Source organism: Coptis chinensis, chromosome 7 (genome assembly GCF_015680905.1).
Source record: "Coptis chinensis isolate HL-2020 chromosome 7, ASM1568090v1, whole genome shotgun sequence".
NCBI classification, from domain to species: domain Eukaryota; kingdom Viridiplantae; phylum Streptophyta; class Magnoliopsida; order Ranunculales; family Ranunculaceae; genus Coptis; species Coptis chinensis.
Genome location: NC_141462.1, coordinates 24,642,845 through 24,659,319, shown reverse-complemented (window position 1 = coordinate 24,659,319; position 16,475 = coordinate 24,642,845). Strand labels below are relative to the sequence as shown.

The following is a 16,475-nucleotide window of genomic DNA, read 5'->3' as shown; positions in this document are numbered from 1 at the left end:
GCCCATCTCCTGATGTGGTTGGAAATGATACGAATTGATCTCTTGACCAGAAGGGGAATGATATGGTTCGCTCTCTTGCCCAGAAGGATAGCGATAATAGGAAGAGGCAGCACTACTTTCACCCGAGTAGTTCCCATAATAAGAAGAAGTATCACTTGCTCCACCGGGTTGTGCTTTCCTAGTTCTCTGGCGACTCCCAGAAACTTGTCTAGTTCTTTCCATGCGCCTCTCACCATCACCATCTGCATCCCTGTCATATCGCTGATACAATTGATATGCATCCTCAGCAAGACCACCACCACCACCACCATCACCATCACCACCATCATTATCACATCCATCATCATCATCATCATCGCCCTCCCCACCAACATCCATATCACCGCCTTGCCCACCACCACCACCATTATCATCACTTGAATCACCAATGATATTATTATCTGGTTCCCCATCGGAATTAAATATTTCATCATCAGTGTAATCATGATAATCTCCAGTGGTGTCATTAGGTGGTTGTTCTTCTTATTCCCAATCAAAGCGATGTCGATTTGGTAGGGGCGCGTGGTTCTTTATATCCTCTCCTAGCATTTGTGCAATGAGAGGGGTCAGGTAACCCGTTCTCACTATCTAAGTCGGGTAGTGGAGGGGGATTTCTAATCCACTCGAACAAAGGGTCCTCGGCTTCAGATTCAGCAAAGTAATAATGTAGATCAATCGGGTCAGCTTGCTCCTTTACTCTTTTCAAGTGTTTCATCTTCAACCTCAAGTTGTAACACACATAAACAAAGTCATGCAATGTTTCATCATTCATGGTGTTCCTTTTTTTCAAATGGATCATCCCAAATGTGCTCCAGTTTTGCTCACACCCAGATGACGAATACGTTTGAGATAAAACTCGAATGGCTACTTCCCTGAGATTGGGTGCATCCTTCCCATATGAAAACTACCAATCAGCTGCATATATTCATTTACATGACTTTAGTAAAGCTTTAATACAAAGCTAAACACCACAATTTTTATTTAAAACCTACACACTTACCTGGTTGAGTTGAACTCTTGCCATGCATAACGGCTAGTGTACCAAAGGAACCATTTGCATCCAAAAAGGCCTTTAACTGTATATTACTTGTAAATATTTAAAAGCAAAGGCAAGTAATAAAGTAGCATGTTTCATTTCTTTCTACCTCGATCATGCACTTTGCTTGTTTTGCAGGTTCGACAACCAACTTTGCAATAACTACTTGCAAAGCATCTATCAAATCCCCCTGGTTTGCCAAATCATTACTATATTGCTCGCTCAGATTTAGATAATAAGCTGAGAAACACATACACATTCAATACGAGATAGAAAACTCCAAAATATATTTTTCATTCATTATAAATAAAGAACTCAAAACCTATAATTGCTTACCAGCCTTGTGCAAAACATGTGACAGTTGTTTGTCCCATCTTCGGTCAATAATACACAAGATCCAAGAATGATATTTGGTTGCCCTCTGCACTTCACATCTCATATGCTCCATTGCAGCATGCAAATATCCCATGGTAGGCTTTTCATCACCATCCACTAATCTCAAAACCTTTACCAATTAAAGGTTTAAAAACTCTAACAAGCGTCTTTATCTTCCTCCAAAATGACTTATCAGCTATGGTATCTTCAACCTTAAATGCCATCACTGATGGTTTTCTTCCTTTAAGCGCCAACCAATTAGGTGATGTAAACATCTCTCTCAGCTTGTCCATTTTTTCCACCATGCACTTCAAAACAATGTAATTACTTGCAAATCTAGTAGGCCCTGGTCTCACAAGTTCTCCACCACATTGAGCCCGCATCAAATCAAGAACTTGAGGATGATTGTAAATGTAGGTTGTGACATCCCTAGCTCACTCAACATTTTTCTTCACAGCTGTTTTTCTACCCAACTCCTTCAAGATTAAGTCAATACAATGCACAACACAAGGTGTCCAAAACAAATTGTAACCTGAAATTGAAAACACAAAAGAAATGTTTATAAGCAATTGCAATAGATTAACAAAAATTTATATCAATTATAATTTAAACATATTTACTAGGAGTAGCCATAAGCACTTCTCCAGCTTTCTTGTAGTTGCTCCCATTGTCTGTAACAACTTGAACAACGTACTCTTTTCCTATCATATTAATCACCTCCTTTATATGTGCAAGTATGAAAATATGGTCTTTACAATGCCCTGACACCTCATTTGAGGTGTGGAAGACGGTCTGCCCATCATAATATACCATAAAGTTCATGATATTCTTCCTAGTGGGCCCTGTCCAACCATCACACATAACTATGACTCCATATTGCTTCCACTTCCTTTTCATTCCATCAATGTAAGCTTTCAATTCATCAACATTTTTCTTCAAGTATTTATGCATTAACTCATGGAGAGAAGGACCCCACACCCCAATTCCTGCCCTTGCTGCCTCATCTATCATAGGCTGGTAGAAAGGATTTTTACACACAGCATGTGGGGCAATCCCTGCCCATAGAGCAAACTTTGATACCAAGTCTTTAAACTGATCACCAAATCCCCTGTTAATAATATGTTTCACAGACGGTTGCCTTGCATCTTGATGTCTAAAGGCATCAAAGTCAACATCCCTAGGATGAGTTCTCTTATGAGAAGGATAGAAGTCACGCAATGTGCCATCAAATGAGAATGTAGACTTTCTTCCATGTGCCACAGTGTCTTGCCCAAAAAGAACCACGATAAGAAGATTGTTCTCTTATTGATTGAGTTCTTGTATAACGGACTTGTACATCATCCCCACTTTCTGAATCAACAATAGTAGGATTGCACATAGTTTCCATTATATCTCTGTCAGCCCCTCTTTTATCATATTTCTCTTGTTTCTTCTCTAGCAAAAAATCTCTCATTATGACCCTCGCTTCACCAGGTTCTTTAGCACATTTTTCCACATCTTCATATCCACCTGCCAAATGTTGTTTAAAACGAGTGATACCACCTCCTTTAATGATTTTTTTGCAGTAATTGCACTCAAAGTGATTTTTCAAACCTTCTGTACAATGATCCCATCCTATATCCTTAGATCTTACCATTTTCGACAAATATTCTACAACGTTCCCACTGCAGACAACACATTCCACAATATTTTCATAAAATCCAAAATAAAATAATATATGCATACGCATAAAACATGAATGGTTACACAAAACTAAGCATATATGAACAATAACTTATCGCATATTTTAGAGGCATCATATGAAGACTCATATATATAGTGTAGTTACATAAAAAACCACGGAAAAGAAAAAGAAAAACAAGAAACAAGAAAAAGGAGCAACTTTGGCAGGGTGAAACGTTTAACAGTCTCAAGAAATATACAAGACTCATAACTCTCAGAAATTATCATTCCAAACCGACGATTTCGGAATCGTGAATTATGGTCTCGAGCTCACAAATTCGTTTGTCACAACTCACAACTCACAAATTTTGTAAGTTCATTTGTCACAAGTCTTCAGTTGTGTTTTTATTTTTTCTTGCGGGAAATAACGGAACAGAGAAACGAGGAACAAGCTCTTCTTCCAACTTCAGAGAAGAGAGAATCATGCAATGGCTAACAACAAAGTCAGTTATGGTTTCAATACCAAGATGGCGTTCTCTTGCTCTTTTTCTTCATGGTTCATCTCTTCTCAAGTTCACAAAGTCAGTTATAGTAAAGTTTTAAACTTTGATGTGTTTTATAGTTATGGTGTTGAAATGGTCTGGTGAATAATATGTTTTCAAAGTATTTGTTTAAAGATACATAGTAAGAAGACTAAGAACACAACTCGAAATTGGGCTTCTTTTGCATAAATCAAATGTTGCAGTGCTGAAATGGTGGCATTGTCATTAACTCACTGGTTGTCACTCACAACTCACAACAATGAAACAGAAATTAATCGAGGGCTTAGACTCGTATATTTTTCAAGTATTTAGATTTTTCAAAATTTAAATGGAAAAAAATAAATTCTTACCTTTTAAATCTAGAATTTGGAAACTAGAAAATATCCACATCATCATACTCCGGTGAATTGTTTTTTGGGAGAGAGAAAAAGTTTTGAGTGAACTGTTCGGTATTATCGAATACTATCGAATTTGAGATGTAATCGGGTAGTTTTCACTATTTGCCGTCGAACAATAAGTTATTTATTGAAAATGCCACCAACGATACATTCCGGAGTAATTCGTTTCGATGCTGTTTTGTTTATTTGAAAAACCAAAATATCCACTGGAATTCCGACGTTTCGTTCGGAATCGTGAACACTGCATGAAATGTAACATGCATATATTTTAAATTGTAATTGAACCTAAACACAATTTATGAAGATAATACAAAAATTTCTTTATTATTTGTAGTACCGTAGTACAACATGTTTATTGCATCAACTTGGTAACCAAGACTCATCGTAACGCCATTCAAGCATATTAATCAACTTCCGAAATCGGAGACATTTTTCTATTAATCTACTTTACTGAACATCATTACCGCAAGTTAAAAAAAGAATGATCTTGGTCACACCCAAGAAAACAATTGCATTCCCCAATAACCACCCATAACTAATATATTTATAGACAAACCCCTATAACTACCAAATTATTTGGGGTATGTCTAGTAAAAAAAAAACAAACGAAATTGAAAGCTCAAACAAATTGAAGACCTGGAACTTATCAAATCTTTGATCTAAAATAAGTAAAAAACCTTAGTGTGTTAAGTTGAGTGCATTCTTATAGGGATGATCAATAACCCGTTAAATTTGATCAAACACAAATGTGATTAAAGTGAAATTAAAGAGAGATCACATATGATAACCTAGTTGAAATCATAAACAATTTATTTTTATTTTTAGATGAAGCATGTTAATGGGTTTGAAACTTTAAACCTAAAATTCAAGTTGTTGAAAAAAAATAGAAATCGCATATTAAGTTTGACTTCTTTGAAAATTGTTTAAAGGTTTAATTTCTTTAAAACTCAAAATTACTAATTTGTGGTATATGGCCATAATTAGAATTTGCTGTACTTTCCCGTAAAAGATAACTCCATGTTTTAACTTTAATTTATTATGCGAGAAGAAAATTAAATATAAATCAAATTGATTAAGTTGTTCTCCTTCATCACACTTAGGATTTTTATTTTTAAAAACTAAATAAAATATAGAAGAGAATTGAAAGAGAAAGATGGAGAGAATGAAACAAAAACTTCTCTTTGTTGGCTTTTGTTTTGATGGGGGTATGCTAAACAAAATGGAAAATATAAACGAAAGTAAAAACGTTTATTTTTATTTTTAAGTTGGGGTGTGCCCATTATTTCTTTGGGTATGACCAATATCACTCAAAGAAAATAAAGCAGAAAAACAGAACACAAATGACTAATTTAAGCAAAGCAGTGGAGTAAGTGTGAACTACAAAGAGCGCTCACAATAGGTGAGAGGTGCATATAGCTTGTCTCCCTGCATCTCTAGTTTACTTCCTTTTCCTAGTACTGCCCTCACAATACAAATGTTCACGTTAATTCTAATACCTTTCAAGAATATTATAGGAAATATTGCCAAAACAACAATATAATTGTAGAACTCTAGTCCCTGTTTGGTAGGTTGTATATGGAGTTCATATCAATGAATAGGCAACGTGGCGGTCATGTTTAAGTTATGTGGGTGTTTGGTCCGAAAAAAATGAAAATAGATTATGTACCCCGGTGAATTGTATGGACACAAAAGTAGGGATATTGAAATCCAAAGGAATATGAGAGATATTGTCACAGCCCGAATTTCTAAACAATTACAAAGTGAATATTTGAAATATAAATATCTCAAACATCACTCGGTTCAATTGTCTAAAAACCCAGTCTATGACAGGGTAGATACAACACATATCAAAACCTAAAACCCACATCATAAAGAATCAACTTAACAACAAAATATCTCCAAAATTTCTCAACCATCACTTTATTAAAAGACTATCTTCCGTTCAAAAATCATCATATAAAACTCTAAGAATAATAGGTCTTCAACATCGTATTCTCATGTCATAGGAATATGCAACTACGTTATTACATACTTCCAAAAAGATCAGACCTATTAAAATAAACTCTCGGACTGCTCCAGAAACAAATCCAAATCAAACGCCGCGGTTCCACTGCCTTCCACCTATGTTCCCAAGAACACACCCACGTTGCCAAAACAAAGCAAACATGGGTCAGCAAAATGGAATTTGCTGGTATGAGTAGACTAACCACATATAAACATTATCATACTTTAATTATCCAAACAATCACTTTATATTTTCCCATAACTTAATCATTTTTAGCTTGGAAGACAGGTAGTTCCGCCATTTCAACCGGCATAGTTTCTTTCCAAGCAAGACTTCCATTCTATTAACTCATTATCATAACTCGTTTTAATAACTAGGTAACTGAATTAAAACTTACTGATATCCACTTCTGGATAAGGGTAGGATCGCGTCCCTGCAAAAAATATTATTAAGTCCTACCCTTCTGTAAACGGAAGTTAGAAATTTTAAATAAACATATATAAATATCCTATCAGTATGCAAATGCAAGTCCAAGTACACCCGTACAATCAATGAATACAACTAACCCGGAAGGCGAGTACCTTAGTTCCTCTTTAGGGCAGTCCAAATAATCTGGTCATTCATGGCACATTTAATGAATACCCGGGTCATTCATGACACATTCAATGAATACCCATTTATAACGCTAACGGGCCATTTATGACACATTCAATAAAAGCCCACCTAACATATGACATTATCAGTTATACCCAGCAACTTCGGCAACCGGTGGAATTCCAGGAACTGCCAATTCCTGAGAAGATGGGGGAATACCCAGCAATCACTATCACAGAGAAAGCCTATGAAAAAGGTTTGGCCTTTTGCAAACACTGTTTGGTGGGAAGGATTGACTTGAAAAAAGTGCCACTGGAGAGAGTACGAGTCATTGCATCACAAATTTGGAAGCCATCGGGGAATGGTGATCCACGCCCATGGGGAAAGTTTTTCGTTCTCCCGTTTTTGAATGCCGAGGATTTAAACAGAGTTTGGGTGAAAGGCTCGTGGGACTTTGACAAAATGCCTATGAGAATCAGTCAATGGACCACGAACTTCAATCCCGACAGCCAAAAGCACTCGCATGGGCTGGTTTGGATTAGATTGCCTGGACTTGGTCAGGAATACTGGGAGCTGGAGGCTTTGATGTCGATTGCTCGGGGAGTGGGGTATCCGATGCAAATTGATGAGAAAACCCTCAATAGAGAGTATGGTTACTATGCCAACATTCTAGTTGACGTAGACCTATCGGAACCACTGCCGGATCAAATATATGTCAGGACTAAGTCTTCTAACTTCTGGCAAACTGTCGAAGTGGGCAAACTACCAAAAATGTGCACACATTGCAAAAGTGTGGGGCATTTGGTAACGGAATGCCGGAGACTTAGAAATGATATGAGGCACAACAAATCCAATGGAAACAAGGACAAGGAGGTTGTCGTAGATGCCACACCCCCACCTCATCCTCTGGAACAGATGGGAGGTAAAAGACGCAGACGACACGGAAAGAAAAAGAACACTGGAGAGTCCAGCAAGCAAGGGGAGTCTTTGTGGAAAGTGAAAAGTTCAGACAAATCCATCGAAGTTCAGACGCAAAATCGGTTTGCGGGGCTGGAAGTGGACGAGATACACCATGTGGAGGACACTGCTATTGCCTCAGCAGAGAAAAATCTGGAGAGCAACTTGGGGAATGTAGTGGAATTATCTACTGCAGAGGAGACTGCTACAGTAGGTGCGATAGAAACTGCAGTGGATAACACAGCATCGCGAGGTGCTGCAAAGGGAGCTAAAGAGCGGTACACAGCTGAAAATCTTGCCTTAGAGGGGGTTTCTGAGAAGTCCACTCTAAATGGCGTGGAAGAGCTTGACTATCCTGAGGGTGCGGAAGTGCTTACCGCAGTTGCGAAAACAACGACTGGGTCTGCTCAGGTGGGTAACAGAGCTGAGAAATCAGTGGTGGACATTGTGTTTAGCCCAATCGTACCAGGTAAGATGGCTGATGCACCAAGGTCTGAAACATAGGCATCTCTGGATGAGCTAGGAGTGGCAAGAGGGATGGAAACTCTGACAGAAAAGGGGGCTACGAATTCAGCGGCAGCAGCATCAAAAGTTGCGGGGATGCCAACCTCACTCCTTCAAAAAGAATCACCATCTATCTTTGTGTCCAACTTTTGAGCAAACCTTGAAGAGGCTGTCGGATTACAAGTAGTGAACACACAGCCAGAGGGTGAGAGTTTTGCATCTCCTCTGGCCCATGGACCTACCTCAAACATAGTGTCTAACTTCACACATAAAGAGACTGTTGAGGCAAATTCACTCACCGAGGATCAGGTGGTTAAATGGGGTGATGAACCGACACAAAGAGCTGTTCATTATCCATCTTTGCAGGACAAGAGCTCTTCAGACAAGGGGGCGAATAGCCAAGGATCAGTCTCTTTTTCATCAAGGTCGACAGGACAAGTTGAGCCTACATCCTTGGGAGACAGAAACAGGGCCAAATTAAACTATGAGGCTAATTCCTTGCTGAGATCAATTAATTGGGCTGATTTAGCGGATGATGAGAATGACGAGGTCGGTGAGGAACCAGGCCAGACGATAGTAAAGTATAAGAATAAGCCGAAATGGATGTTGCAGGAGTACTCTCCTCCATCCACAAGGGCGAGGAAAAATAACTCCGCATAATCAATGACGAACGTTCTATTCTGGAATGTTCGAGGAATGCGAAGAACATCTCCTAAGTTATACTTAGAAGAGATCATCCAGAAGTACAAGCCAGACTTGATCGGTTTGGCAGAGCCTCTCATAGCCCCCACCGTGACTCCTCCATGGTTGCTTAACAGGGGCTACATCAATAACTTTGCGCATAACCACTCGGATAGCAAAACAGGGAATATCTGGGTTTTCTGGAAGCATGACATGGCGGTGAATGTGATTGTCAATAATGATCAGCACATAACTATAAGTATGAATCAGCATGTAATATCTTTTGTACACGCCAAATGCTTCTACATACAACGAAGAGCATTATGGGAAGAACTTAGGGTTTTTGGTGCACTAAACACTTCCTGGATTGTAATTGGCGACTTCAACTCCATTACCACAAGAACGGAGAAGAAAGGCGGAAGGTATCCGAACCAAAGAGCAATGAATGAGTTCGTGGATTTCATAAATAACAATGCTCTATTGGACACGGCCACTATGGGGCATAGCTTCTCCTGGTGTAATCGGCAAATAGGGAAGAAGCGGATTTTGGCAAAGCTAGACAGAGCTCTCGTTAGCAACAGCTGGATGCTAGCGAATCCCAACTGGAGATGCAAGATATTGCAACGCAAGTTTTCTGACCACTCTCCAGTAATGGGATGGTGCATTAAAGACACTAGGCCTGAAAATGTTCCGTTCCGGTTTAGAAAGATCTGGCTCGAGCACAATCAGTTCATGCATATGGTAAAGCAAAGCTGGAGCGAGCCAATGTGTGATGGCCCTATCCGTCTCGTCATGTGCAAGCTCAGACGTCTCAAAAGTACTCTAAAGGCCTGGCACAAAAATACTTATTGGGGCACTAGAGATCAAATTGCTCAAGCAAACAAAACCCTCAAAGACACCCAAAAACAGCAAGAGCAGGAGTCCTTTGAGAGTCAGCGGCACCTAGAAGAAATGGAAACGGAGAAAATCATTTCAAATCTCATGCACCTGGAAGCCACTATGTGGAAACAAAGAGCATGCATCAAAGAGGAGCTTGAAGGGGATAGAAATACGGCTTATTTCCAGGCTAAAGCACGAATTCAGCAGTCCAAATATTTTATTGTGGAGATCAAGACAGCTGAAGGAACTATATTGCATGACCAAGGTCTTATCAAGGAGTACATGGTGCAAGCCTACAAAGCCAAGTTTGCGGTCATCCCAGTACTGCGGAACCAGGAGCTTTTGAACCTTATCCCACATGAGGTTTCAGATCAGCAAAATGACACACTCAGAGCTGTACCTTGCGGGAGAGAAATAACAGACACAGTCATGGGTATGGATCCACAAAGCTCACCAGGTCTGGATGGCTTTCAGGGCATGTTCTTCCAGAAATGTTGGAGCATTGTGAGCATGGATGTTTGTCGAGCCATCCGCTCTTTCTTCACTGATCACATCATCCCGCAAGGAATGAACTCAAATTTTCTGGTGCTGATTCCGAAATGCAAGAATGCATTGGAAATAGGTCAGTACAGGCCACTCTGTCTAAGTAACTTCCTTTTTAAGATTGTTACTAAACTTTTGGCTAACCGGCTAACCTCTATTGTCATGAACATCATTTCCTGTGAGCAACATGGTTTTCTGAAGGGAAGAACAGGAAGTACGGCAATTGCAATGGCCTCAGAACTCATGAATGATATGCACATAAAAAGACGGGGTGGAAATGCCGTCATCAAATTGGATATCTCTCAAGCATTTGATTCTCTAAGCTGGGATTTCCTCTTTATGGTGGTGGAGAGATTTGGATTCAAAGACAAAGTTAGGAAATGATCAAGAACATTCTCGATGGCATAAAGATCTCTATCATGATTAATGGTGGACCATGTGGGTTTTTTGGTACTGGTAGAGGACTTCGACAAGGGGATCCCCTATCTCCGCTCCTATTTGCTATTGCTGAGGATGCGCTTAGCAGAAGCGTAGTGAGATCGCAAACTTACGCGTAACCATCCCCATGGCTTTTCGTTGGGAATACATACTCTCCATCACTTTACGTTTATGGAGCGACATCATCCTTTTTGCCAATGGAAGTTTAAAAGGCCTCAGATACTTGCGAGATTGCCTGAATGCTTACCAACTAGCGGCTGGACAGCTCATCAACAAGGAAAAAAGCAAGTTGTTCCTCGGAAGCATGACAGACACCAAAAGAAGAAAGGTGGAAGGGCTATTTGACATAAAGGAAGGTTCATTGCCTGAAGTATACTTGGGGGTACCACTTTTCAAGGGACGTGTCACACAATCCAGCATGCAAATTCTAGTTGACAAGATAAAAAAGAGAGCAAGTGGATGGGCGGAAAGCTACTTTCATTTCGAGGGAGAGTGGTCCTTGCCGCCCATCCATTACGAACAATATGTCGAAGATACAACATGGGAATCTACAAATGGCGAGACAAAGCATAAAGGAAGGGGAAAAAGCCATCGAAACTTCATTTGGTCAGGAAAACCCAAAGAAAGTAGGACTATCACGCTAAAATGGGCGAAAGTGTGCAAGCCAAAGGAGGAAGGGGTCTAGGTCTTAGACCCCGGAAGGAGTTAAACCTTGCTCGCTTTCATGAAATTGGCATGGCAAATGACCACGGCGGACAACCGATTGGTCACGATTATATGGTGCAGAAATATAAATTGAAGCACGGCAGGTGGTTGGCTAGCCACAAATGCTCATCCATTTGGAAAGGGCTGAAATGGGCTTTGGAAGAAATGAAAGGGCATATGGGTTGGTCTATTGGCTCAGGTAGCACCCTAGATGTCTGGAGAGATGCGTGGGCTGGTACAAACTCGGCAATGGACCTGCAACCACAATTTGACTGGAGTAATCATTCTTCAAAAGTCCGGGGACCTGATGGTGAACAATCAATGGAGCTTTCCTGAAAGTCTGATCAATGTCTTCGCTCGTCTTGATATGGATCTTAACTCTCTACTTCCTCCAAGTACCGAGACTGAGGATAGAAGAATCTGGAAACCGGATAAGGAAGGGAAATTCTCGGTGTCCTCTGCTTTCGACACAATCAGAGAGAAGGGGGATGTTGTCTGGTGGGGAAATACCATATGGAATAGCTATGTGCACCCCAGAATAGTTGGGATTGCATGGAAAATATTGCAAAGAATTATTCCGATGGATGATAAGGTGAAGAGCAAAGGCATACCGATTGTTTCCAAATGTGACGGATGCAAAGAAGAGGAGGAGAGTTACGAGCATTTGCTATGGAGCTGTCCCATATCGCAAGCACTTTGGGAATGGATTCTTCAGAAATTTCATTTGAATCCGCAATTAGCAACAGGGGAGATAGACATAAAAGGGCTTATCAAAGCTAAAAGGCTCGCAAGCCCTTTGATCAGAGATTTATGGACTTCGGCAGTTCTAAGTATGCTAGTAGCCATTTGGAAGATGCGAAATTCTCAGAGATATAGTGACTCCAGCTTCAGTGCCGGACATATAAGGAACCAGGTAAGGAAGGGCATTCAAGTTACTGGGCGTCTGACCAAGAGTCACATGTACAACACTGCTGCCGATCTAGATATTCTACACTCTTGGGACATCAAATGCAAGCCAAAGCCGTTCAATGCAATCCAACAAGTAAGCTGGTATCCACCTGAACAAGGAGAGATTAAAATCAACTGTGATGGATGTTCACTTGGGAATCCGGGACGAGGAGGAGCAGGTTTAACATTCAGAGATTACCAATCCAACTTACTTGGAATTCTGGCACAAGGACTCGGGGTGGTCACCAATTATGAGGCAGAAAGCATCGCGATTATACTAGCAGCAGAGAGAGCAATCGCTCATGGCTGGAGGGTAATATGGATTGAAATAGACTCCCAATCGGTTGCTCAGTCTTTTGCAAATGGTCACATTGCATGGAAACTGAAAACTAGATGGGAAAGAGCCACTCGAGAACTTGCTCTCCTACGGGATAACATCTGGTTGGAGAGAAGCCAACTTCGATCTTGATTCGCAAAGAAAGCATGGGGCAACTTTGGATATGGATGCATCGGAATGGAGTGCATCACGGCCATCTTTGTACCCAAAATTGAGAGAGCCCCGATCAGTGTACTTTTCGATTTAGCTAGAGTACGCTCAGTCCTTTTGTTAGGTGGTGGGAACCCCTCATGTAACATGTTAACGATTCTTCACCATGTAACCTTATATTTATATTAATATATTCACATTTTGCCTGCAAAAAAAAAACATTATCAGTTATAAAACTCATTTCCAAAACTTGAGGCGTGGAGAGTTCTAAAAGGGTGCGGTAAATTTGTTTACACATTATAGAATTTTATTGCATATATTATTTCAGAGAACGAAGGAGTATCTTGTTTCTTGTATTATTGTTTACGCGTTATTAATATATCGATGTCTAAGTGTCATAACGTCGTATATCATAAAAGCTGAAATATCACATAGTAGTTAATACACGTACACCCGTATATAGAAGAGTCTTAGCCTAAAGACAAGCATGCTAATAGCCCTAGACCTATCCTAATAGACCGAATCATAATCCGAGTTAAAAGTCAACTCTGGTCAACAATCAAAGGGTTGACTGGTCAACAGCAGTCAAACGGTCAATCTAACCAAAAACCCAAAGACTAAGGCCCAAAGGGTTTAATCTTTCTCGGGCCCAATCTAAAATAATCTTAAGCCCACAAAAATTAGAAACCAGCCCAACAAACAAACTAATGTTTAGGCCCAAGCCCAACCGAAATAGAATTTGAATTGGTGAGACTGGGAGCACTGGATCCAAATCTCGATCATCCCCTCCACCACCAGCTCACATTTTCCGGCCACCTCTCCTCCCTTCTTCATCATATCGGTTTTGCTCCTGAGGAAAGACCATACAACTTTAACAAAAGGTAAACTAAAACCCTTAACTCCATCCACTCCCTCTAAACTAGATCTGAGAATTTCGACCTCCATTAAAGCTTGTTCAAAGCTTCAACCACACACTCTCCAGCACCCAAACAACCATCAACAACCCATAAACCACCAACAATTCACAATCAAAACAAAAAAATAGTTCAAACTAAAACAATTTCGACAATTTCCTTCTTTTGGCTTGACGACGCCATTACTGACTTCTACAAGCTTCGCTAGCGCCTTCCTCTCACTCTACAACACTCACACACCCCCTGTAATCAAACCTCATTCAAGTATACCACAACAAAACAACAAGATTATCAAGGTTCAATCCAAAAATACTATACAGGGCGATTTCTGTAGGCTTGCCCACCATTAACAGCCTTGTCCGAGCTCTAACAGATTAAATTTCCTAGTTTCACTAATCAATTTCTAATAGTTCACTTTAAAATCTCAAAGTTCAACAAATCACTTCAGAGTTAACAAACACTTCACTTTCAGAGTTTCACGATTTAATTTCAAATCTTGGAATTCCAACCGAGCAATATCCTAGCATTTAACAAGTTTTAACGATACAACAACAGTACCAACGATAATAACAGAAGGGCAGTAAAAATGCTCGGAAACTGTAGACAGCAAAATTATTTCTTTATACATGTCAAACTCTAGATTCAGTGAAATAGAAAAAAAATTACTCACCCGTGATTAGCTTCGACCGTCAGCTAGCTATTCGTAGATTTCCAGAAAAACTTCTCTTTTCTGTAGAACTCTCTGTTTTTGACCAACCCTATTTTGTTTCTTTTCTGGTAAAAAAAAAACCCTCCAAAATAGAGAAGAAGGTTTATCCCATAAACCCACGTCTCCTATTTCCACTAACACTTATCCTATTTTATTTTATCTATTATCCATTATAATAATTATTATTATTATACTAGAAAAAAAAAAAAAAAAAAAAAAAAAAAAAAAAAAAAAGAAAAAAAGAAGGAGTGTTATAGATATGATAAATCAGGTTTGATAGGGAGGAGAGAGAAAGAGAAAACAAAGATTTGCTCGTGAAACAGAAAGTACATAGACAATATGCGTTCCGGCTTACTACAGAAGGGATTGGGATGTGTAGTTTTACTGTTTCCATTAATCCGTTAGGCACTAATTTTGGGGAACTCAATGTTACTTTCCATTAATCCGTTAGGCACTAATTTTGGGGAACTCAATGTTACTTTGGAAAGTGCACAAGCTAATGGTATCTGAACAATTGGCAGAATCAATGAGCCACAATGCCTTGTTCTGATGCATCTGAAGAATCAATTATCTGTCCTGGTCACCGACGATAGCTCTTCACTTTAGCCCAACAACTATTTCAGTAACATGAAACTCACCCTCGACCTTTCCCTGAATTATTTATTTGAAATAAACATGTACGCCTTCAGCCTCTGAGCGCTTCAGCAAAGTTGAATTTTTGAAAATAATGTGTACTTTTACTGTTTTCTTTATGCACTGATTTTGGGGTCTTATGTTTTAATTACATTGGACAGATACCTCTGATTACTTGTTATCTATTCATGCTTTCATGGGCAGGTTAAATAATATAATTGTAAAGAAGATACAAAAAAAGGGTACAATTTTGTTATTTAAAAAGAAGACAATTACTTGCATATAGAAAAGCATGCGTGCATGCTCGGGTACATCTTGGTTCAAAGAACTTAATAATTCATATCAATCTATCATGATACAATTTTCTTTTTAAATCCGTTAATAAAAACAACTCCAACCGAGTAAAGTATTACGTGCCAGAGCCACATGTTAATCTTTACAATAAAAAAGAACTAACTTTGAAAAAAGAAATGAGTTCTGCCTTCTCAGTTGTTGGATTGAACATTGAATTGATCTTCTACAATGGGATTCTCAATGATTAATTCTTACAATTGTAGTACAGGAAGAAAATAATACAGTTTTGAAACGTAACCTACACCACAGCCTTTTTCTAATGGACAATTCTGCCAAGTGCCAACAGTCTAGACAAATAAAAACAGCCCAAAATTACTTCCACTGCACCTCTACTTCAGTGACAGCAGCAGAAACGGCTAAACATCACCGCTTCATCAACTGTACAAAAACGATCACTTTGTTTCCTGGTATATATGTGAAATTCCTTTGTGTTGATGAAATCTAGCAAATAACTTAGCCATACAAAACAAAAATAGTTAAATAAAACATACGTATATAAAACTCACTATATGTAGAAACAACAGCCGAGAGATTATGGATTAGAACCCAACTGATCTTCTCATACAAAGAAACACGATGAAATAGTAATAAGAAGGAGATTTATGTACTAGTAGTAGCATCACCTCTTACTTTCTCAATTCCACCGTGTTTTCTTTGTATAAAAAGATGGATAGGTAATGTCTTCTGTCACTCACTTTCTCCCTCTCTCTCTCTACATCTTACGTATTTGGGGGATGGGAAAGCATTGAGCCGCCCATGAAGTAGGGTTTTACTTGTTTTGGGGGCAGCCCCATGTGTACATATTTATAGAGGTTGTCGTACACAATTCTAGATCTTTCTGCTATCAAAGCCCTAGTACGAAATGTTTTGATTGGTTTCTTTAGCCGAAATACTCTGATTTCTTTCCTATCTACTGCCCTTTCCCAATTACGTAAGCCTTAATTAGGCATCTCGAAAAGTCCGACTGCCAAACAACTAGCAAATCTTAACCTTCTAAGGTATCCCGCCCATAAGGATTGGCCCAACTCCATACCTTACGTAAGCCTTTATATGGTCTTATGGATCCTCTTAT

At 39.4% G+C, this 16,475-nt stretch overlaps 1 protein-coding gene and 1 long non-coding RNA gene across 2 annotated transcripts; both read right to left on the bottom strand.

Annotated features, from left to right (window-relative positions):
* Nucleotides 1–1,884: 1,884 nt before the first annotated feature.
* On the bottom strand, nucleotides 1,885–3,086 carry LOC147486743 (uncharacterized). Its single transcript, XM_086573843.1, has 3 exons — nucleotides 2,781–3,086; nucleotides 2,071–2,641; nucleotides 1,885–1,982 (listed from the first exon to the last, which is right to left on the bottom strand). The coding sequence occupies exons 1-3, from the start codon at nucleotides 3,084–3,086 to the stop codon at nucleotides 1,885–1,887; spliced, it is 975 nt and encodes a 324-aa protein (XP_086429969.1).
* Nucleotides 3,087–15,506: 12,420 nt separating this feature from the next.
* On the bottom strand, nucleotides 15,507–16,178 carry LOC147486742 (uncharacterized). The gene is made up of 2 exons (XR_015202698.1): nucleotides 15,910–16,178; nucleotides 15,507–15,807 (listed from the first exon to the last, which is right to left on the bottom strand). It is a non-coding gene; the product is annotated as an uncharacterized LOC147486742 (long non-coding RNA).
* Nucleotides 16,179–16,475: the final 297 nt, after the last annotated feature.